Here is a 24,324-nt window from a genome sequence, read left to right on the forward strand (position 1 = left end):
CCTTGTTTTTTCGTTTTACTATGTATACCTCCTTTACCTTTTCTCCACTGAGGCGCTCAAGCAGATCTTTATCGCAGATATTTGCGATAGCATCACACATGATGCATCTCCCATAGCATATTTTATAGATGCATAGTTCAGACTAGTTAGCGAAATTTTTTGTTTTGACATTTGTTGAGCTTAAGTCAACTGCTTTAATTAAACTTAAGTCAACTGCTTAAAGTTAACTGCTTTAAGAGAACCTAACTAATCCTTGTTTCCTAGGCTTAACTTGGCTTGTTATATGTATGGCGAGCTGTAAGCGGAGCGTAGTATACAAACATAGCATACATTTTTGTAAGCATACAAAAAACTGGCTTAGAGTATGATTCCGGCCAATTTTGTGTTGGATTTTTCCGTGTCTTCGTTTGTTTCCTGCCGGTAATATTAGGCTAAGCTTGAATTCAACCAATACAATAGGTCTTGTTTATAAGGAATCCTTATGTCTTGACGATGATGGTAACCAAATGCACTTAGCTAAAATGGCATAATTACTATCTAAATTGAATTGACTTGCAATTGCTGCTATTGTTTCTATGTTATGTAATAAAATATACCTACCTTTCAAATTTAATCTCTGTTAATCAAGGATCATCAAGCGACATATAAAATCGGAACAAATAACTTCAAAACAATTTGATGTACATAACGGATAAAGTTTATTGGTTTATTTTTTATTGCTGGAAATGAAAATAAAAATGGTTCTTCGAGAGTTTTATCCAAAGTAATTTTAGGTTAAGATAGGACATTGCTAAATTGGAATAATAATTCGACTCGAATTTAGAAAAAAATAAATAAAATAGCAACCACGATAGAAACTTTTGCCATCAATGGTTTTGAAGTGGTAATAAAAAATAGTTGGTTTTGTAAAGGATTTAAAAGGCAAAGATATTCCGTAAGTTACTCATTATCAAGTAACTCAAATAATTCATTGACACGAAAAAGATAAAAAAGTGTAATCTATTAATTATCAAACACATACAGGATAAACATGGCTTTTAAGGTGGTGGTAGCATAGGGTAATAGATGATTTTGTTTTTATGTATGAATTTTTATTGACGGAATAAATCCGAAAAATAGCAACATTGCGCGTGTGGTAGTATAGGCTGCCATATCTTGTAAGAAATTATGAAGATTTTCGTACACAGTTTATGCCTCGGCTTCAACAGCTTCTGCTGCCTCTTCTTTTACCTTGTCGCCCTTCTTGGACCAGTCCGGTTTCTTCTGTGCATTTGGAATACGGTGTTGTGTGTCAGTTGGAGGTTCGTTTGATGCGGGGTGTTTTTCCAGACAATGGGTTAAAACACCATGACGGCATAACGATGGTAATCACGAAGAAAAGTTGGAAAAGAAAATAAGAAGTTGAATTAATTAGTACAATGCTAAACTTACTAAGTACAAAAGAAATACCACATTGAAAATATAGTTGACTAAAATATAAATACTGCTAATGAAACTTACAATTCGTTTCGCAATAGTGTTTTGCTATATTTAGATTTGCCATGTTTCAATATGTTGGTTTAAAGAGGGGATTTTCATTTGATCGCAATTTTAACAAATAAATGGAAGTAACCCAATGTGGAACAATAATTAAACAGAATTACATTATGCAATGATAAATGTTTTAATTACCTGACCGAAAATATATTTAGTTTTTCGCTGGTGTGTGTGGTCTACTAGCATAACCAATTCTTAAATTTTATTGATGTGTCTATGATAGTTGAGCTGTTGCTTTCTGGAGCATTTTTAATGTTTTGATATAGTGTGAGGCTGGACAGTAGGACTCCAAGATACGAATGTTACTTTACAAACGCTGCCATGAAACAAATGTTCATTTTCGACTTGTTTGCAAATATAGACTGATAGTAGCAGGACTCTACATTAAAATAAATAGGAAAAACTAAATTTGCCAGATATTTAAAGTTTTAGTGAGTTTGAACTTCCGAATTGAAACTGAGGATAAAACTAAAACTGGCTTGCTCTGGTCTATATTACATCATTCATTAAGTGCTCACTTGTACGTTTTACAATACTATACTCATGTTTCAAGGTTGTGCAGGATCCGTATTTCGCAATGGGATTTCTTACATAATTGAATTTGTCATATACCATATTCCATACGAAAATTAAATGTCATGTTATGAAAATAAAGTTGGGTAGTTACGACTGACTGTAGATTTTTTTATCGCACGTCTCATAATTTCATTTTATTCAATGCCAAAGTAATATCAGAGAACGGATGGCTTCATTCTATGTAGTTGGTTGATCTTGATGTCAGCTACATTTATTTCTTCTGCCAGTCGGCTTTCTCCGATTTCTTTGCCTGTTAAAGGTAGTAGGAATCGGATCATCAATGTTTAATTTGCAAATGCGACAGTTTTAAACAAAAACCAAAAGCCACGATTTGGAAGGACCTTTATAAAGGATTCAAAATAATTGCGACGTTCAAAAATGTATTCAAATATACAAATATAAAACGATTTATTTGATGTTAGGAGGTACATCACCTTCAATAAAAATACAAAAAAAAAAAACGTATGAGGACCTAATAATCACATAGAAACATTATGGAATTGTGTTTGAGAAAATTACAAAACCGGTTTGTTTTAAATATATAATATGAAAAATAAAATATAAATTGTGTTTAAAAAATATTTCTTGGAAGAAGTGTGTTATTAATAGCACAAAAAATACTATGCACGATTTAAAAATAGTTTTCTTACCATATGCATTGAATTTGGTCTATCTTTCTAAGATGACATAAAAAATCTATGTAAATATTTATATAGTTTGCTTAAGCGCGCTTTTTAAAAACTTCGTTAAGCCAATCTCGTAGTTGCTGTATTTTGAGTATTTTTATTAACATTATACCGTTTAATAGAAACTTCTTGCAATTGAAAATGGCAGTTCATTTAACATAAATTATTTTGTTGAAGGAAGTTTACCAATAAACGGTACAGTATATTGATATTGATTCAGTATTTTGATAATTAAAAAAAACAAAGATCTTATGGAGTTATAGAAAATAATGATTATAAATATACATATTAAAGCGTCTTTTAATGTTATCCTTCAAAACAGATATCTTAACTAAATGTAACAAAATTGGTAAAATGGATTAATTGATATAGTCAAATAAAGGTAGAAACTGTAACGAAATTTCATTTTCATCACATTTTTTAGCACGCATCTTAGCAGATTATTCTGTGTGAATCATCAATTAAAAAACAGATGCTGTTGAAAATGCCATATAATTACTTTGTACCTTTCAAAAACAAAAAAAAAATAAAAATTGCAGCTGTCGCATGGATAAAAATACAAATTTAAAAAATCGGTCCTTCGGATATGAAAAACCAAACTGCTTAGCTTACCTCTTTGTCTTCCTCCTCCAGGGTGAATTCCTTCTTCTTAACAACCTTGAGTTGGTTACGGAAGTTGAACTCAGCAGCCTTCTTCTGGAGTTTGGCAAATTTGTTCTCGTACTTGGAAACCTTTTTGAGAGTTGGTTTAACGCTGTTGAAAATAGTTAATGAGTTACACGATTATAGTTTTTCATGGAAAGCGCTGTTTTAGTAAAACATATACTCACAACTTGCCACGCAGATCGTTAACTTGGGCATTTAGATCGGAAATCTAAATGTTTGTTAACACCATGGGTAAAGACGAATGCATGACCGCAGTATGGAAAGAGTTGAAATGTTTACCATTAGTATTTCTAAAAAGTAGTAAACGCTTTTTCAGCTAAGTAGCTAGTATTAAGCAGCAATAAGCAAAGTGTGATTTTAAAGATGATACAAAGCATTGATAGATGTATGTAAGCAACATGAAGTTAGTAAGTTAACATATTTACATTAACAGATGAAAAATAAGTAACAGTAATAGTAACCAATGAACCAGTAAATAATATACATGAAAAGCGCAAAGCAGAGCAAAGATGTTTGCTGCTTGCTTTCAAAATAGAGCCCAGCCATTCATTTTATTGCAATTCGTAATGAAGCGATATGTTATCTGTAGCGTTACTAACAGTAAAATTGCATTATGGTATGGATAAATTTGTTCAGGTATGTCAAACTATTCCTTTAGTCGGGCCAGTTTCACCCCCTGTTTCGAATAAGCGCGACAGTGGACTGCAAAGGCATTGATAATGTATGATTCTCCGGTTTTTGGAAATTACGAGCATTTGAATAATTATTGAAGGCAAGCACTTAGCTTTTCATTTATATTTTTAGATCTTAAGAATTTGATATGTTTCACTGCAATTAGATCATTTGATGGAATGCTCAATTGTCAAGCAATACTGTATTGTACACAGCATAAGATTTTGAGGCCGATAGCTTGACATACCTGGGCTATATGTCGCTACAATTATGTATTTTGTTATTTGAACAATTTAAGTTTAATCAATTTGTCATATAATGCTTATTTCGTTACAAATTTATAAAACGGAATGAATTGTGTGTGTAAATGCGATACCATATATGTATGAAAGCTTATGGGTAGGTACATGTTTGGAATAGGCTATGTTATGGTGTTGTCGTTCTAATTAATTTGCTAAGCGAAAAATGCTTAAATGAACTAAACCAATTGTAATCTTAATGATATAAATACAAAACAGCATAATTCCATGTGCTCAACATATTCCATAGCAGCAACAAGTTCTAGAGTTACTTTTAAAACGTGTACAATGTAGCTGAAATTCAATGTGAATTTATGTATGAGTTCTATGACTCGTGATAGTAATTTGCGCCTGATGACCAACTCGAGAACAATGTAACCAATGCCAAGAAAAAAAATACAAAAAATACAATAACCTGATACTATTAATGATATTCTCATATGTAGTGAAGGCGATAATTTTGTAATTCAACATATCTGCATTCAACCCGTCAGTTTATGTGGAATATCTTTTTTCTGAGAGATATTTCTATAATATTGCAATTAATTGTGCTTATTCTTGTCAACTTATCGTTTCAAAGGCTGATTCATTTGCTTCATTATTTTTGCAACTTTGATTGGATTAAAAAGTGTTATGTAATACGCTATTATATTACAAAACGAATAAATTTATTAGATTGAATTTTTGTTTGTTAGTAGTTAAAGTTTCTATTGTTCTAAAACTTTACAATATTCGCTGAATAGTATTATATTTATAAATGTATGAGTCGCATCATATCAAATTTGCGCAAATGACTTTTTCCATTACAAAGGATAATAATGATAATAACAAAACTTCATTGAGTCGATCCAAGCACTGATTGATTATAAGTATTATTCGATAATTTTATACTTTAAGCTTGCAGATACTGCGCTTTAAAAACATATGTTGCAGTTAAAAACATTAAAAAATTTTAATTATGTTTTAATCTAATCCTTTCCATGGAGATGTGACAATTGTTTATATGAATTAAAAGCTATAAGTATGGAGTATACTTGTATGGAGGTGTTTCTTATACATGATTTAAGCGTTACTAATCGAAGTTCGATGAAATGTATTGTGTGTGGAATATATAATACTTTGTCAAGCTTTTTTTCACCACCACCAAACTAATGTTTTACGAAGGAAAATTGTTGTAAGGCGATATAACTGTGATCGCCTTACTAATAAGTTGAAAAAAAAAGTATTCAAACAATTCACAAATTTATAGTTTTTCATTTTGAATTTCGTTGCTTAAGTATCAATGAACATTAAAAACCATAAATGTGCTGTACTATTTAACCTTACGAATCACTCATCGGATGCTGTTTGAAATAAATTTTTGGTATAAAAAATGTCCATCGCAATAATTTTCCGTAATACAAATAGGAGAATACGGAAAATACTTATTTGATTGAATTGAACTGTATCCGCAGACTGTAATCTGGAAAATACTGTTGATGAAAAAAATATTCCTCATACTGTGTGACTGTATACCCCAAATATACAAAAACAAACCAAAGATTCGTTTTAAGACAATACGGCTAAGGGCAGTTACAACCATATTAAATAAATAAGACGTTTTACACAAACGCCAACATCAAACGTGATTTATTTAATGCATTTTGCACACTTTTCGTTGCTCTGCACAAAATAAGAAATCCAAGCATGTTGCTTATTTAATTTGTAAGATACATATAATAATAACAACTGCTTCTGTTTTTTTTTATTGTTAAATTCTAGAAATAGGATTTTCATAACTTTTTTTCATTATTCGCTTTTCAAACTAAAGTTAAAATAAAAGAAAAAACTTTAACTGTATTAACATTAAATTACTATGTGTTTCACTCCGTTGACAATAAAACAATTTAAAATGCGGAATCGTTTTGCTTCACAGCTTTTTACTACTCCTCCTTACTCCCTCCTTTACGGTTTTATTAGCATAACCTTTTATTCTTTCTTAAGGACCACCACTATCACAATACCACCAAGCCAACCCACATGAATACGTTTCGGTATTCAAAACGTACGGTATATTAAAAAATAGCTATGCACTATGAAATAAGTTATGAATAAATGGGAATTGTAGACTAGATACGATACGATAGATATAATAATTTTAAACATTTTGTGACGCCCCTTTGGCATGATGGTAGTGGCGCCGGTCCTCGTACGAACGGACCAAACCAAAATCCCATCCGGACCAATCCTCCGTAGCAAGGACTGTCTATCCGGCTACGTCGATACGGTCAGTCCGTTCCAACGAGACAAAAATTTTAAACATGTTCTATAATACGGGTAATTTCACCATAAATTTACTAAAAATCATTTAACTTCTTTAACTAATAATACTCATCTATTTAAAGTCTTCATGATGCACAAATTTGCTATGCAGTAGCAATGCTAATGTCAAACAAAAAGAAATGGCTTTAATCTGCAAGGCATTGATAAAAATATTTCTGATTATTTTTTGAAAACTATTTCACTCGTCCAAAAACCCGTTTCTTGCATTTTTAATATTTGCACCTACAAATAAAACGCTTAGAATCTTGATAAAAATAAAGGTTCAAGTCAACTGAATTCCTAAATCAAAAAGGGGCTAACTGGTGCTACAAATACTTTATCTAAGAAACGTTTAACGAAAGTACATACTAAACAAGTAACAAAAAAGTGTTTTAAAGACTGTATGTTAAAATTTGCAAATTATATATTGATCAAATGCCAATTGTATAAATATTTTGGGACAGCATCACATAGGCCTAATAAGTAGTACACTAGAGAAAGCACGACAGATCTACACGCCCGGTAAGGGTTAATTTTGACTGGACTAGCTTTGGGTTCAAATAGCAAATATGACCGAAGCCTGCTAAAGAATGACACCGATTTTGACATGCTTATGCATATTATCATAAAAGATCTGCAGTAGTACTAAGCTAAAGAAATTAAATCGCTCCTGGCAGTTATTGTTCAGCTGGGGTTTTGTAAAATTATTTTGACACGTTTTGCCTACGAACCTCAGTGGGTATGACAATAACATTTCTATGCAACAACGAAACTGTATCGCACGAATAAGTAAGTATTCAAAATTACAACAATGATAAACTCTCTTTTAAAATGAAAAATAAAACTACAAACTTCTCCAAACGAAGGAAAGTTGCGAAAAGAATTATGAACAGCTCGTTTCGCTTCACTTTGACGAACTACAAGTCATCAAGGTAGTCATGCAGGAAAATTCCTTCTGAATTAATATTTTTTATTGTTTAAAAACACAATTAATTCAAACTGACACATAATTGTCAAGGAGTGGATTAGACAACCGCACGCTTGCATAACCATATTAGAAGATTCGTTTTGTGCCTTTTAAGTAATGCATACTGGTTAAGAGAATTAGTAAAATTGCAACGTTTGGAAACGTTTGGAAACATAACGAAACAGAAAATAACAAATATTTCAAATATAATTTACCCAAAAACCGTATCAACGCAAACGAGTAATTCAAGTTTTATTTTGTTGATCTTAGCTTGTAAAACTAAGTCAACAATAATAAAATACATGTAATACATGTAATATGTAAATAATTAAGAGTTAGTATATTATTTTAATGTTAACACATGCATTAACTGGATTTCAAAATGAGAAAATACAATCTTGTTAAATAAATAAGCATATCCATAACTAAAAGCATCAGTGTTGAATCATTATATTAAATATTTTGAACAATACACATGAATAAAATATTTTATCAAATGTGAAAGAAAAAGGAATGTACAAAAATATTGAAACTGAAGGTTCTTTTTAGTTGGAGACAAAAGAATGAAGCAAACGAATATGCAGCATGATCAAATGAATCTTCAAAAATAAGAAGGAGTACTTAATAAGTCTAAAGATTTTAGGAGATAATAAAAAAGTGCTTTTCAAAAGTGCAGTACTATCTAAAATGATTTGGAAAATGAGAATGAGCAATATATGATAATGGAATTGAAATTATCCATTTAAATATACACTACATTTGAATATGCGTATACATGTAGTACATATATGTATAATATATTAATCGTGAAGTATATATAACATATATTATAAATATATGTACATTTTAAGTGAATATACATATAACACTGGTACTCAGGAGTGGTCGGGCATGTATTCATGGAATGGTAAAATGACTGGATTTAAAAGAAGGGTTTTCATGGATTTTACGTGAATTGCTGGATTGGTTTTAAACTGTTTAAAATGGTTTTCGAATTCATTCAGTACCTCCCAATCTCTTTTCCGGACTTCATATTCCAAATCCCATTTTTGGCCTTCACACGTATACATACGGTTGTAATATTCTTTTACAATGTCTTTCAACTGGTCTGCAAATGGGAAAAGCGAGTTTTGATACTTAAATAAGGAATAGTTTCGATCGAAATAAAATCAACTAATAATTAAGGGTATCTTATGCAACAACTAAAACCAAACCACTTTTTACCAATTGGTTTGTTCAGTAGTACTCAGTATGAAAAATTACAAAATATTTGTATTATGACATGACTCCAAAACGATTACCGTTAAACAAGTAAAATTAAGATAATGGAATGAAAACTCACAACACAAATTTATTAGGCATAGGATTTTGCAAATGTAAACATTTACATTGAAGGTTTCAATAAGTAAAGTGAAGTTATGTGGGAATACGATAACGCATAATAACAGATAACGTGTATTGCTGATAAAAAATCAAAATGTAACTCAATGTCTATTCTGTTCCATCGAGAACATTACGAACAAGTGTCCTACACGTAATGTTGCTCAGTAATTTGCACTGTTGTATTGTAATTGTCATTAAGTACGACATGACTTGCCACGGGCAAAAACGGGTTGTCATGAGAACATAATTAATAATATTTTACAGTTGTAAAATTTAAAAACTGATATTGCATAGCAAAACTACTGCTTTGAAGTGGTGTTCAAAAGTGAATGATTACATACACGTTACGGACATATAAACTTACAAATAATACTACAGATGTACCTACGAATATTGAAACTAAAAAAATTAAACTCCAAATTTGACCCGGTTATATTCAAAGAACAAATACAATTAATCTATCATTTGAAGTTAAATGTGAACATAATTAAAAATGTAAGGAAATTTAACAAAAGTTTGTTAGCAGTAAACCGGTGAATCTAATTAATCATTCATAAAGTTGATTTGGTTTATAGCACTTAATTGGTAACAAAGTTTTTGTATTTTTTGTGTTTTTTTCTTGTATCTTTTTTCATTGGCAAAATAGTTTGTAGAATTCCGTAAACGTGAGTTGCTTTGTCATCAGTTGAGTGTGTTATAGAACATGTGCTTAAGCACTGATTAAGGTTGTCGTTAATAAATATAGCTTGCGTTGGTTTGAGTAACGTTCGTATTTAAGAATATAGAAATGAGAAATCAATATCAATCCATGTAGATTAAATTTCAGTATTTTACAATTCATGCTCTTAATTATTCTATGCATTACTGACAGCTATCCATGAAGATAAACGAAAAACAATACTTCGTTGAAAGAGAAAATTATCTTCGATATTAATTCATGTTTTATGCATATCCATACAAAAGTGAGTTTGAGGGAAGTGTATCCATGTTTGTCAATGTGTCGGATGTTGGGATCAAACAACAATATTTGCAATTTCCAATGATAACTTTTGAGGTATCAAGGGTGAATATTGTTCTTAATTTAAAAAAAAACAAAGGTGTAACAAACTTAAGTGAATACAACAATATCAAAAAGGCCACTCAAATATTTTAAAACTCAAATGAAATAATGAGATTAATTGATTTACCTCAAACTGTTTCAATTTTTCCATTCTTTCTAAATCAAATTTGTCACCTTCCAAACCAAATACCCTATTCCAATATTCCTTACATATTGTTTGAAGCTCAGCTATTAAAAAGGATGAAATAGGCAAGAGTATTTGTATTATTTACTATTGGATTTTGGCGAGCTGATACTAATTAATTGAATGTAAGTATCTACTTAAAATATTTATTTATGATTGATCAGAGCCGCGATTAGCTTGGTGATATTTATAAATTTATGTCATAATGCGGCATGAATGCAACTAGGCCAGGCCGTAATGCCCACACAAATTATTTTTAAAATATTGGACAAATACTTCTTCTTCTAAATCGACACAACATCCTCACGAGGTCTAGGCCTGCCATTTCTGGTTTTTTTTTTACTTCATTTACCCGTAGCTGAATAGTCAGTCCTGCGTTAAGAGGTCCGGATGGAATTTTGGACCGGGTTTGTCGTGTGTAGAACGGCGCAGCTACCAATACCGTCCCAAATATTTAACATACTGATATGCATAAAACACTCACACGACTCGCACGAATAACATAAGATACTGATCATAAAATATATTCAGCGTTATCATGTTATTGGGTTTTAACGATACAGAACAATCTTACTTAACTTTTATATCCTTGTAAGATGCGCTTTGACGCAAGAGGATATGTATGAATCACAACATAAACTGCATCTTAATTACCGTTCAAACTTGAGATTTCCAAGAACTCCGGAATTTATATATTTTGTATGTTGTTCTACCAGTTAAATGCCCATTCAAGCGTCTAAACTTATCGTTCAAACCATGTACACATGGAAATTTGTAACTATTACAAAATATTGGTTATGATAACTGTTCACTAGCTTTTTTTGCATAGAGAACTAACCCTGGCGAATGTGCCAAGAGAAAGAGTTTTTGTTCTAAGAATTCAACCTCAATAATTTTCCACCATAAATCTAACAATACAATAATGATCAGAAACTACGACGAGCGCTACGCAACACAAAATAATTTATAAAGTGCCCTATTAGCGTTTTAACCGTCAATAACGCATTAGAATCACGAAAAGCAATGGTTATCGGCACATAATCGTTCCTTCAATAATGACATGTTTAAGGATTCTGCAAAAACTTCCATAATAACTTACAACAAAGCAAGATTCTGGAAAAGGATTATTTCTTGTAGTAAAGAATTTGTGCGTTTCGCAATAAAGTTCTGTGGGAAGCAATCAGCTCCACCAACTGTGTCACTTGCCTAATACGAAATTAGTCATTAGTGTATCGTCTATTTATAAACCAAAGGAAAACAAATTAATTATAATGATAGGAATACATATATTCATAGAGAAGCCATTAAGCCAATGTTACGATACAGTGGCTTATGCATCTAAAACCACAGTGATAGGAGGTTTCTTTGCTGTTAACGCATTCCAACATGTATAAAAATAAGGCGGCGTTGAAAATAGAAATAGATGCGGCAGTGAAGGCTTTACAAGAGCTCAAGCTTTTTGCTGAAGCCATACATTTGTGTTATGGTCACATCAAACGAATACTTGGTCAAATTTTATGGCAAAAGTATGCATTGTATTTCGTTAAATCGACCAAATACCGGATAAAAATACATAGTGAGGCAAGTAGCAAACAAACAGAATATATTTTATCTTTATGAGAGCATTATTCTAGCAGGATAGGGCATGTTTTCTTTGCAGCAGTATTTGATATAGTTAAATATTGTAAAGTAAAACACGCTCAAGTCAAATATTACGATCACGAATGATTTGAATCGAGATGTTGTATTTTGCTGGAGATAAAACAAAAGGCACAAATGCTTTTTTTTGTAAAAAAATGACTTTACTTGTGGATTAGTGATTATAAATACATTTTTAAAGTAATATAAAATGTAACGTTTATAGAATTATGCCTGCAAGGCCTGCCAGCGGTTATGATTTGCTAGCGATTGAATTTACTTCCAAAGCGGTTTGGCAAAACCGTGTTAGCAACCCTTGCTTCAAACAAAATTACGTCTGTTATTATGACGATGGCTTTGGGTTGAGCTGAAATGCTTAAATTTGCTTGCCTCAAAATCCTTCCTAGCAACTTCATATTCATAATCAATTTTTTCGCCTTCTAGGGAACAAATTCTGGTGTGGTATTCTTTACATATGTTCTTCAGACTGGCTATAATAAAAATTGGAATGAAATGAATGCAACTGAAATATTTAAATTTACAACCTTAGAAATATTGCAGATAACATATGGTCAGTTACGAAAAAAAATATTCATCAAGGCTTGCTACTAATGTTCTTCTATTGTTGATTGCGTCACAAAATTTGTTGATAATAAAATTGTTACTCTTTCGAGAACAACAACGAAATTCACTGCAATGATTTAATCAAATTTGACCTTGATTGAATTCTTATTGTTATTATTTATTTATTCCATGATGACGGCGTTTGCTGTATTATCGTTGATTGAATTCTCTTAATAGGAAAACTAATACTAAACCTGTCGCACGTTTTATGGATATATTTGAATAAGAAACCTTTCTTATTTTTATAAATCCAACGTAGTCTAAAAAATGAAAAAGGTTGTTTTGTAGCATTCAATAATGGATAATTCTATCGTTATGAAAATTTGAGTAGTTTCCGGACATTTTTTTTAGTACTGGACTAGCAAGAGCGGTCTAGTCGTAAATCTGTCAATTCTGTCATGTCTAAAACATTGTTTTCATGAATGTGGCCAACTGAGGAAATAAACAATTTTGAATGGTTCTTATAAACCGTTTTCGTATTGTTTCCAGTATTGAAATTTCAAATTACTTGTTATGAAACCTTAAAAACATAAAAAGTATTGGAAAACCTGGAAAATATTGAGCCTAGTATGAAAATCTAATTGTTTTTAACTTGTAAAATATCTTAATTAACGAAATTTTTCTGCTTTTAAAAAACTTTCCTCGTCTATCAAATCCCGATTATCTAAACCTATTCGAAAACTTTAATTAACAAAGCTATTCTTAATAGAAAATTAAAACTGGAAGTAAATCAAACAAAAAGTTGATGTTCAATTTACAGTTACATTACAGTACATTGTTCATATCGTTCAATTGCATAGGTTTAATCTGCGAGTAAAACAGTTCCTTGGGATGAATTGAAAAAAGATACCACAAAATGTATAGCTATGCAAAACTGTCGTTTGGTGCAACAACCTTATGTTAAATTCATTTTTAGCCACGTATGTTGAACAAAAGTTGTAATAGAAATCATAAGCATATAGAGGACACAAATGTAGAAACAAGGTTATTAAAATGCTTGTGAATAAATATAAATACATAAATAGTAAAATACATTCGCAGAAGACAAAAGAGAATAAATAGAAAGATACATTCGCAGAAGACAAAAGAGAACATAAATAGAGAATTTCACGTAATATTAAAAGTGAGCATACAATTTTAATGAATAACAAACAATGCAGCGTAGATCGAGAAGATACTATGGAATGAAAGAAGGTAAATAGTGCACAGTAAAGAGAAGATAATGCAATGAAGATATAATCGAATAAGATAAGTATTCGATCCTTGCAGAAAGTGGCGCACATAGTAAAATAGCGAACGGTACTTCTTTTAAGTAGGAGTATTGTAGCTTTTATAAACATTTACTGTGTTTATGTACCTCCATGTCTTTCCTTTTAACAACATACTCAAGATCATACTTCTCCTCCTCCAGGTTATTTATACGTTGATGATAGTCACGTAGGATCTTTCTCGCTTGATCTGATATTAAAAGTGGATTTTGACGTAAGCCCGGTGATGTGTGTACAGCGTACAGTTCATGTGTCGAAAAAGTGTATGACAAGATGAATGTGTTTAGTGTAAAATTGTGACGAATATACACATCGTTTGTAATATGTAGAAATAAAGAATATGTATTTAAGTGCTTCAAATCATAAAATGTATTGATATATTCAAAGAGGTGTCTATATTCAATCAAAGATCACATATAAGCAGTTGATCCCACTTGTAAAGCAAATTACGCTAACTAGAAAAAATGAGCTTTTGAACAGATGGTTACAATTCAATCTATAATTTTCGATTAAAAATTGAATTCAACGTACATCACATTCTATTAGCATGGTAAAAATAGTATTGTGAAAAGTCAAGTTATAATTTTTCACTGTTGAATGTGTGATAAAATAAAAGGAGCTAGATTGATTGATTGATTGATGTAACAGACACTTTTCGAGTAAGATAAAAATGACAACGAATCTAAATATTTGCAGTGGGAAAAAGAACAAACGGAATCAATTCTCATATTTTTTTGAATTCAATCGAATTAGTTAATGAAATTTCTGACCTCCAAACGGAACACGAAATAATCAGACTTTAAGGTTTTATTTGAAGGTAGTTAAAAGAGTTAACACGTCGATTTATTGAACAAGACTCTACAGAGTAACAACTCTTTTTGAGTCCACTACAAGCCGTTGTCACTAGCAGCATTCTTGTTAGATGTAACCAAATAAATTTATCCAATTGTATTTATTGAGATCCTTGACGGAGGGAATATAACATCCATCCTCGTTTCGAATGAGCTTATACATTTTAAAAAAGAACTACACACTTAAATAAACATGTAAACGTACAATAAAGTTTACAATTGTTGAAAAACGATATTAATTGTCAGAAACGGATTACAAATTATTTCACAGATGGAGAAATAAAACTTGCTGTGAGTATGAACTAAACAAGTCTTTAAATTAGATCGTCATGAATTAAAACGGTTGAATTGGGACTATGTGAATTTTGACGAATCGGGTAAAAAAATCGTTTCATTTGAAATAAAGTAAGCAAGTTTTTGTTACCTTCGTTAGCCTCCTCGATATTTTTGGGCTTGCCACATCGCTCCTCAATGATGCGCCTACGCTCGGCTGCCTTGCGCTCCTGTTCTTTCTTTAGCTCCTCAGCGGCTTTCTTACGCAGAAGTAACTATATTGAAACACAGAAAAACAGTCAAATGTATTAAATTGGGTAAGGTAGAGTTAGCAGTAAACACCTAAATGCAATCCACACATTTTTTTCCTGGAATGTTTATTTTAACACTTACCCTAAGCTTCTTCTTGCGCTCCGGAGTCATGAAACCCTTCTTGGCCTTTTTAGCCTTAGAAGCCTCCTCCATGCGCTTACGAACTTCGGCACGCTTGCGCTCGATTTCGGCCTGTTTCGCCTTCTTTGCTTCATCGTCAGCCATGATGATTTAGTTGGAAACTTTACGTCTGGCAAGAGAAAACAATTTCATCTTATATTTAATAATACATGGCATCACAAACATTTGTTTTTGTTCACAAGCAATGCTTTTAATGCAAAACGCAAATCATTTAATTATTTTTTAAACTTGATATTATTCAAATTTGGTGGATATTTCACAAAAAACTGCATTGCGAGAGAAATTTCAAAAATTTTAAAGGATAGTTCAGAACAAATAAGTATTTTTTCCAAATTTAAATTTTCTTATGGCGATGCACTTATCGTGTCGTCATCGTATGGAGAATTCATGGACATCCAAAATAGTAAAAAAGTTAAAATATACAAAAAGTAGAAAGAATGTTAAATCAGGATTATTTCAATATTAGCGATATTCCCTAATCTCCATAAGAGGAATGGTACGTTTAACCCAAAAGAGAAATTGAATGTAGTGAAAATGACTTAATACATACAGTAAATAGTTTTATAGACACAATCACCCGATACAAGTGGTGAAATACTCGAAATAATCTCCTAATAAACTGAATTTTTAGGTATGAGTTTTTCGATGCCATTGAAGAAAGTCAGAAATATAGAAATATTGCTTCCACATTAAACATTTTTTGTACTCTTATGTCTTGAGAGTTTATAGCAGACTTTTTTTAGTTGGTTGGTAACATACACTTCGTTTCCTATAGAATTTTGTCTGGTACAAATTGCACCGAACAAGATTTCTATTTTTATCCTCACAGTGAAAATTGCGCAATCATGTACAGAAATCCGGCACCGAGCTCATCCTACATTTGTACTGAAGAATGTTTACTGAAGGCTGAACGAATACATCATGGCACTTTTCTTCTGAGCTGTGGTTCCTTTTCGATGTTTCACTGCGCCTCTTTCTATGTAATGCGCATGCGAAACACACATGATTTTTATTCAGAGGGCTGCAGGCCTGCGATCCAAATTTGGACCATAGCACTCGGTGACCTAAAACACGCACCACGTATCTATTTTTAAACTTTGCCACCACTATACACTATACACGTTAAGGCACAGGTTGCAGATATTTGTACTAGGCTAACGGTGTGTCTCAAGAATGTTCGATGCTCAAACAGATACATTGTCTTCGGAATAAACGGTCTTCCGGAATAATGGTAAAAAAAGTTTAATATGTAAACCTTGTCGCATGTTGATTAGCTGTAACCATAAAGGAACTCTGATCACGACAGTTGCTAACATAAACTGAATTCAATGGCAACTGAATGGTAAGAACGGACAATTAAGCTGATGGTTGGTTTATATGATAAACGTGAACCATTATATATTACACATAACTCAACCAGATAAAAGAAATATGTTGAACGTTGAACTTTCAATAATCAATAAAGAGCAAATCAAGTTTTTTGATGAATGTAATTGATTGGAGTAAATAAAACATTGGGGGTAAATATACGACCAACAAGAACGGTAAAGCCGCTCATACAAAATAAAAAAAATGAATTACATTATTGGTACTAAAATCATGGAGTAAAAAAAATCATATATGTCATAAACCATATGGACATAGCAAATTAATTCATTAAATGCTTGGTTTTGGATTAAATAAGCTTGATCAGAAATTAAATCGATTGAATAAATTAAAACAGGACTGACTTAAAATGCAATATCCCTGCTTAGTACAGCTAAGTTACAACCATCATATACCTCAGCAAAAATTGAAAGTAATTAAACTAAAACTGAACTAATAAAACTAACACTAACTTTAAAAAACACAATTTGAATAGATTTAACATTCAATATCATTAACGTTGTTTAAACGCATTTGCATTTTCCATACACGTTTGTAAAATCACTTAAGTTTTCGAACATTGAAACAGCCGAGGCGTGGTTGAAGGATGATAGCTTTTACTTATCCAGCGGAAATACAGGATCGTGGTCGTTGCAGATCTTGAACAGAAGATGAAGGACTGACTCATACTGAACTCACTGAGTTTGAAAAATGATAGTTTGCATCAACTCGTTGCAGCGTCGCATAAATTGAACACTCATACGATGCACACAATACAGCACGGGTGTAACAAGTTTGATAGAAGCTTTTGTCGGTTCGAAAGCAGAAGTAAACAAACGGTAGTGCACGATCCCTTAGAACTCACCTCAGAACAAGCTAAAAACTCAATTTGGATGAACCAGAGGTATGGCAAAACTGCACTACAATTGCTGGCAAGGCAGCTATTCAGTACTAGGAAACAGTACTGTTCAATCTGAAGCGACGTGACTGACTGGCCAAAATTCTAGTCAATGCTTCTCGTTCCTTAGCTCCGACTATGATGCTACTAATTTTTTTTAGTGGTGGGGAGTGCTGGGATAAACTTAGCCGCTTTGCATCAGGCCAAGAAGAAGCGGCTGTTTAAAAAAGTTCGAAACAGACACAGACGCATAGACCGTTGATGAGCGCAAGCGCAGATCCAATCGCATGTTAATTAATTTGCGCGAGATTCTACAGCGATGAGCATCCAAATTTAGAGAACCAATGTGGTAGTAACAGGAAGCAGGGAACACAGATTCCAAACACGTTCTTTCAGTTATAGGCGAATTGACACACATCAGGTTCTGCGTTAAAGCATGTCGTGTGCAAGATGTTCTCACTGCTGGCCTCAGATGTAAATGCTTCACATAAAAATAACTTCTGCCTAAGAAATAAATGGATATATCAAATTAAACGTTTACTGAAGGGGTCCTTGAAACTATGTGTATGAAATATTTCTCATTCGTTTTTTACGCCATATTTGTTCCGTTTCATAGCTTTCCAAGATCTACTACGCAACTGAATGCCGTAAAGACAATACGTCTCTAAATCATGTCTATTTTGTCAATATGATCGCATACTTGAAATTCGTCTCTTTATTCCTCCACCTGTCATTTATAGCGCTTTTTTATTTTCTGTTACTACTAACTACGACCAAATTATTTTTGTATGTACAATCAATCGATGTAATCGAAGAGAGGTTGCAAGCCTGTTCTAGTTACTTTAATATACGATTTTTCTCACGAATAATGCTTATAGCAAATTTGAATTTGCAATCAAAATATGAAAATAAATGTTGTACCGAGCGCACAACCAATGAGCGCTCATAGCATGACCATGGCAGAAATACAAAGAGCATTCAGCACGTTCTACATTTTTCATTCACCTGACTAGAGAAAAACTCTGAGAAAAAAAAAACAAACAAACTCATTAAAATGTTTCTCATTGCATAGATATATCCCCTCCACATTTCAAATATCAAGAAACTTGTATTGATTTAGATAAAACGTGTACTTTAAATGATAATATAACATTACTTTAGTTAATATGTAATGTAAAAAATCTATTTTAGGCATTTGTAAGGGAGGGATTGGAAAAAATATGTTCCTTCAAGAACATTCTTTATCAATAGACAGTCATACTGAAAATCTACTGCAATGAAAATGAAAGCAAATTGAATGCCATGCTGACAGTACAGTAATGTTGTTCATAATATATGAAACAATAAGTATGTAAAGTATGTTAACGCGCTGTCTACAGTAGTAACAGTAGGGATTACAAAAACAAGATTGTGCTATCACGTTTAACAATTTTTATAACTCCACCAAATAAAAGTTTAGATTGAAAATTCGAAATGAAAAAGGATGTTAATAATATCTCACAAATGAGGTAAACCATGTTTTTGCATTGCTGTGTTCAAAACTTGATTTGATTCATCTAATCATTCACCTGACTATGTATTTTAATAGTTAAGTGAGTCATCTGCTCCAAATGCGTACCCAAACGTAAAATGCGCAAACGCAGACAGATATTTCAACAAATTTTTAAACAAAAAAAACTATAAATTGCAACATGCGTGACCGATTCTCTTGCTGTGCATGCGCGTACTCATCCGTCGCGGCGGGTGTAAACCAAACAGTGTTCTGAACTTATTTATTTATAGACGACTGTTGACTCTGCGTAATTTTGTTCATATCGCTAGTTATAACAAGGAACAGCAATAATTATACCTTTAATATATTGAACTTGACTAATTTCAATAATTTTTGGTGATATAGTGCTAAACGTAGCTACAAAGATATCTGATTTTTAAAATTTACTTCAAATCCTTCAGAGATAGATAAAACAATTTGGAAATAACTTGATTAAATTTCAATTTTGTTTACTTTTAATATTGTTTTCATTTTTAATAAGCATTAGTGGTTATAGGTTATTGAAAAATACTAATATTGACCCTCAATATAACTATATGAACAACAATCGATCTAAACATCTGAAAAAAACAGCAGTTGTATGTTTTAACATTTTCTTACTAAAAATATTGTTTGGCGTGTTTTCAAATGTTCACTTAACGCTACTTAATTTGTTTTCTTGAATTTTATAAGAACATATATCTCATTTTGATTTTTAAATATTTTATTAAAATTGTTCAACAATGGCCCCGGTTATTCATTATGATCCTTTGGTAAATATGAATCTAATGATGTGTTTATGTTGGGAGAAAATATGTTGAAATAAGTACAGTAGCTCGATTTTATCAGGAGCAGGATAAGATTGCAAAAATTAAATTTTTTAATTTTCTTTCTTCTATATTTTATCTGTTTTCCTTTAAGAATTTACAAGGACAGTTTAACATTACTTAACAATTGTAACTGCTGGTAAAAAAGCGATGTGTACTGGGAAAAACGGCACAAACACCACTACAATGAGTTTTAGAAGAACCAAATCATTTAATGTAGTTTTAGAGCTAGGTAATAAATACAATCGTAACTTGGTATTAATTTTGCTACCGCCACATACCCCACCCTCGTTGGTATCTTCGACCACTGTCGCCGACAGGCTCACCGGCGTGAGATACACCACACACCACGTGGTGCGAAATGTAAGAGCTGCATCGGCATTTTGGGTGCAGCTGTGGGTCGCGGTTCACGCCCAAGTCTGAGGCTCGGGTTTTGCACTTCGACAATTTGGGTGCTGCGACAACGTCGAATCGCAGCCCGAATACCGGTGCAGCGGTGATAAACACACTCCTACCGCACGGTCGCGCCACGGTTTTGCGTCGTCGGCAAGATAGGTACCGCGACAACAAGACGTTAGCGACAGGCGGTGTGCGTAGATTAAGGTCAATTATTGTTAAGTCATCAATAATTTAGTATTTAAGAAAGTTATTTTTATTCAATAAAGTGAGTATGTCAAGAGTACCCTGCGTGGACCCCCGTGGACCGTGGATAAAGGCCTGAAACTTTATTACTCAAGTCGGCGTGAACTGCGCCTGTCTTGAGCAGCTTTGAAAGAAATTTTGCATAAGCTATATGTCCAAGATTTCCAAAATTGATATGTCCAAGATTTATGCTTTTTTCTTTTTTTCCCTTTTTTCTCCTTTGGTGGTAAAAGTAAAAGGTAAAAGAGGAAAAAGTTAATTATTGTTTTACTTTAAAATTTCTTAAATCTATAACCTGTAATGTAACACCAAGCATAGCATTATTAAGCAATAGAGGGTAAATGAGAAGGGGATCAGTCGAACTGGGGATGTATGAGGGTTTTGCGACTTACTGAAGATCGACGAGTTAGAATTGATAAATATGAATACTATTACAATGATTATGTAAAACACAGAAAGGGATATTCAAAGGAATGTAGGAGAGTAAATCTGGGGCATCGATATGACTCAAAGGGAGAGAGGCAATAAAAGAGGATTAAATATGGGAGCGGCGTACTTCCAGAGAGTCCGACCAAGTAGCCGACCCCTGGACTCACAGCGAGCCAGAGGGGAGGATAGTACATCGATGGAAATACTTACAGCAAACTTGGTGAACGATCGCTGCACCTACTCAATATGATCGATATGATTCATTACTTAGGGTGACCAGACTACTGAGCCAGAATCGATTTAACCTGCGAGCAGTGGCGGGTGCAGCTAGTGGGAGGCCCTGATATTTGGGAGCAGTTGGGGTTATAATTGAAAATAATGTAATGCATTTAATCATAATGCAATAGAATGAAGTGCGTAGAAGCAATATCGGACGGCCATACGCCATCTGCGTTTTTTCGTGGTCATTTACAGTCAGTCTGTTTTTGCCTATAAGTTATTGATTTTGATTCTCTGATTGAATTTTGTCCTAAACAATTTTGTCCATCGCAATATGTAAATACAAGTTGATTATTTATTTGTTTGTATTAACACGTTTTATTCGATCTGCACCACTCGACGGACGGATCGCATAAGAGATCCTTATTACGTTACCTTACGTGCTACTAACGCACTAATGCGTGAACGTGTTTTATCGTGTGAGGTCCAGTCCTGTAATTTCTCCGGGGCGAGAAAACGGACGTCCTCATCCGTATTAAGCCAGGTCTCTTCATCGTGAAGAGTAGGGGCTGTCGAATCGCTGTGTTTACAAGTTCATTTTTTTTCCTTACTCCTATCTAATTATAATATTTGTATAGCCTATTAAAAATTAACTATTCTAATGTGCCTTATTTGCGAATTACAATCCAATTGGAGTTTATAATTTATTTAACGAATCCCGTTCAATTCAATTCATTTGTTATTCGTCACATTTTGTTTTTGTTCCGCTTCACGTCTCTAGCAATTTTATTTATTTGCTTATTTATTTATTTATTTATTCCATAATGCCGGCATTTGCCGTACTATCATCTCTAGCAATTTTTATAGTTCGTCTCTTATTTTGTATGCAACGCGTCAGTTGGTAACGTTGATCCAACTTTTTCCTTACTCCTTTTTTAACCAAAACCTCTTTTCCTTCCTCTACTACGGGACTACTTCTACTCTGGCTTCGTTTTACTTTTCCATTTTTCTTTTAGTTTTGTTTAGACTAAACATGACATGACTTCATTGAAAATTTTCTTAGCATTTTGGGTAATTATTCTATGATTTACTTTTTTTGCTGGTTGAAGATTATTTTATTCTGTGTTAATTCTGTTGACGACTGCACACTGCTACTGTACAATGACACCGTAATGTTTCGATTTCAAGCGTGGGAATTTGTATTTTTTTTTTTTTTTTTTCGTTAGAACGGCCTGGCCGTATCGACTAGAATTTGTATTTGTTGATGTTGAAAATTAATAATATTGTACTGTAAGTCTTTTCAACTTGCCCGTTTGATTCTGAACTCGACGCGAATCAGAAACGGGCACGCGACTCGACGCGACGCGACGCGCTAGTTCGATACTGAGATTACTTAAAAATCCTCGTATTTGTGCACTTCTAAATGAGCATTCATGATCACATATTATTTTCTTCGGGATTCCAATTGTGGATATGTAATGTGTGAGTCCCGTATGGAAGTCTAGTGCGTTTCTTGAATCGATCCTAACTAATTGTAGGTGCTTAGAAAAAGCGCATACCAGCGACAGAAAATAGAGCATGTCTATGCCAAAGATGTCCATATGCACTCGTTCGAAAGGTGCCTTCCCGATCGGTCTTGGGGAAATTTTTATGTTGTAAGGCTTCCTTTCATATTTTGATTATATTTCATGTATTATATTTTCATGTATTTTGCATAGGTTTTGCACGCGTTTAGAATTATACGTATTTTTATCTTTATTTTGGGGAAATAATACGCCCTTTTCATCTGCTTCTCTGTTTCTTGAATATCTCAATGAGCGTTCGAGTGTTTGAGTAATGAGTGCGTACTGTCTTTCTTCTAAAATGACATCCTCAACCAACCAACCCCAACCTAGTGGGTGCTATCACGAAGTGAGAGAGGGTTTCACAAGAATACGATCTGCATACATCTTGTATCGCTTGGTATAATTGCTGCGGGCGTGAATTGCGTTTTGTTTCCCATCGTGATACTTCCTAAGATACGATTCGATTTCGTTGGTATTGTACGAGCCTTTGTTAATGATTATTCGTTTCATTTGGAAAAGGAGTTTATGTAGTTACATTTCCTTCTGAAGCTATGCGATTATGGTTGGGTTTCTATAGTTGTTTACGGTATCTCGGTCAAATTAATATAAAAGTCTCTTGAACTTCTGGCTGCATGAACTGTGTTTGAATCGGGAGGAATGGAGTATGCTTTATCTCCTGTTTGAACTGTCTCATTGTTATTTGCCTCCTCTATCCTACTTAAGGCATCGGCGACTATGTTTGTTCTGCCTTCCTTATAGACCACATCATAATCATAGTTTTCTAAATCTAATCTCCGACGATTTATTTTTGAACTTTTACTTGAGTTTTTAATGAAAATTAACGGCTTATGAATTTAGGGCCAAATAAATAAGGTTGGATTTTTCTACGGCCCAAACTATGGCAAGTGCCTTTTTTCGGTTGTAGAGTAATTAATCTCAGCGTTGTTAAGGGTTTTCGATGCGAAAGCAATTCGATGATCTTTTGAGTCGATAGTTTGAGATAAACGAGCGAACGGATTCGGTGCTAAATGTGGTTTTTTGTCTTGATTCGGACTCCATTTCTATTTGGTGGAAACCACTCTTAAGGTCCAAAGAAGAGAAATTTTCTGAGCGACCCATATTGTCTAGGACATCATCGATCTGAGGGATAGGATACCTGTCGTCCACTGTAACATCATGTAGTTTTCTGTAGTCCATAACAACACGGACATGTTTCTTCCCTGATGCGTCTGTTTTCTTTGGGACGACCCAGATGGGAGCATTCCATGGAGAATCACAATGTATGATAATCCCACTCTTAAGTATTTCCACCATTTCCATTTCTTTAACTACAGTTTTATGTGCATTTGAATACCTATATGACTTTGTGTATATGGGTTTGCTGGTTGTAGTTGTAAATTTATATTTAACT

The 24,324-nt window shown here is 33.0% G+C and overlaps 1 protein-coding gene across 5 annotated transcripts; it reads right to left on the reverse strand.

Annotated features, from left to right (window-relative positions):
• Window positions 1-1,188: 1,188 nt before the first annotated feature.
• Window positions 1,189-15,521, reverse strand: LOC128717869 (troponin I). 5 transcript variants are annotated; one of them, XM_053811545.1, is made up of 6 exons: window positions 15,378-15,521; window positions 15,136-15,259; window positions 8,711-8,811; window positions 3,629-3,672; window positions 3,411-3,552; window positions 1,189-1,263 (listed from the first exon to the last, which is right to left on the reverse strand). In XM_053811545.1, the coding sequence occupies exons 1-6, from the start codon at window positions 15,519-15,521 to the stop codon at window positions 1,189-1,191; spliced, it is 630 nt and encodes a 209-aa protein (XP_053667520.1). The 5 variants fall into 5 exon arrangements, with proteins under 5 accessions (XP_053667520.1, XP_053667536.1, XP_053667528.1 ...); XM_053811561.1 differs by lacking the exon at window positions 8,711-8,811 and adding an exon at window positions 10,274-10,374; XM_053811553.1 differs by lacking the exon at window positions 8,711-8,811 and adding an exon at window positions 12,359-12,459.
• Between the last annotated feature and the right edge of the window lie 8,803 nt (window positions 15,522-24,324).

The sequence above is a fragment of the Anopheles marshallii genome, chromosome X (genome assembly GCF_943734725.1).
Source record: "Anopheles marshallii chromosome X, idAnoMarsDA_429_01, whole genome shotgun sequence".
NCBI classification, from domain to species: domain Eukaryota; kingdom Metazoa; phylum Arthropoda; class Insecta; order Diptera; family Culicidae; genus Anopheles; species Anopheles marshallii.

Bases quoted from the DNA above. Each gene is read 5' to 3' on its own strand.
- LOC128717869 (XM_053811545.1), bottom strand. From the start codon at position 15,521: ATGGCTGACGATGAAGCAAAGAAGGCGAAACAGGCCGAAATCGAGCGC. The intron at 15,260-15,377 runs GTAAGTGTTAAA...GTTTCAATATAG, and splicing joins AGCGCAAGAAGAAGCTTAGG to TTACTTCTGCGTAAGAAAGC. The intron at 3,673-8,710 runs GTACTGAATGAA...ACAAACATTTAG, and splicing joins TCCGGAAAAGAGATTGGGAG to ATTTCCGATCTAAATGCCCA.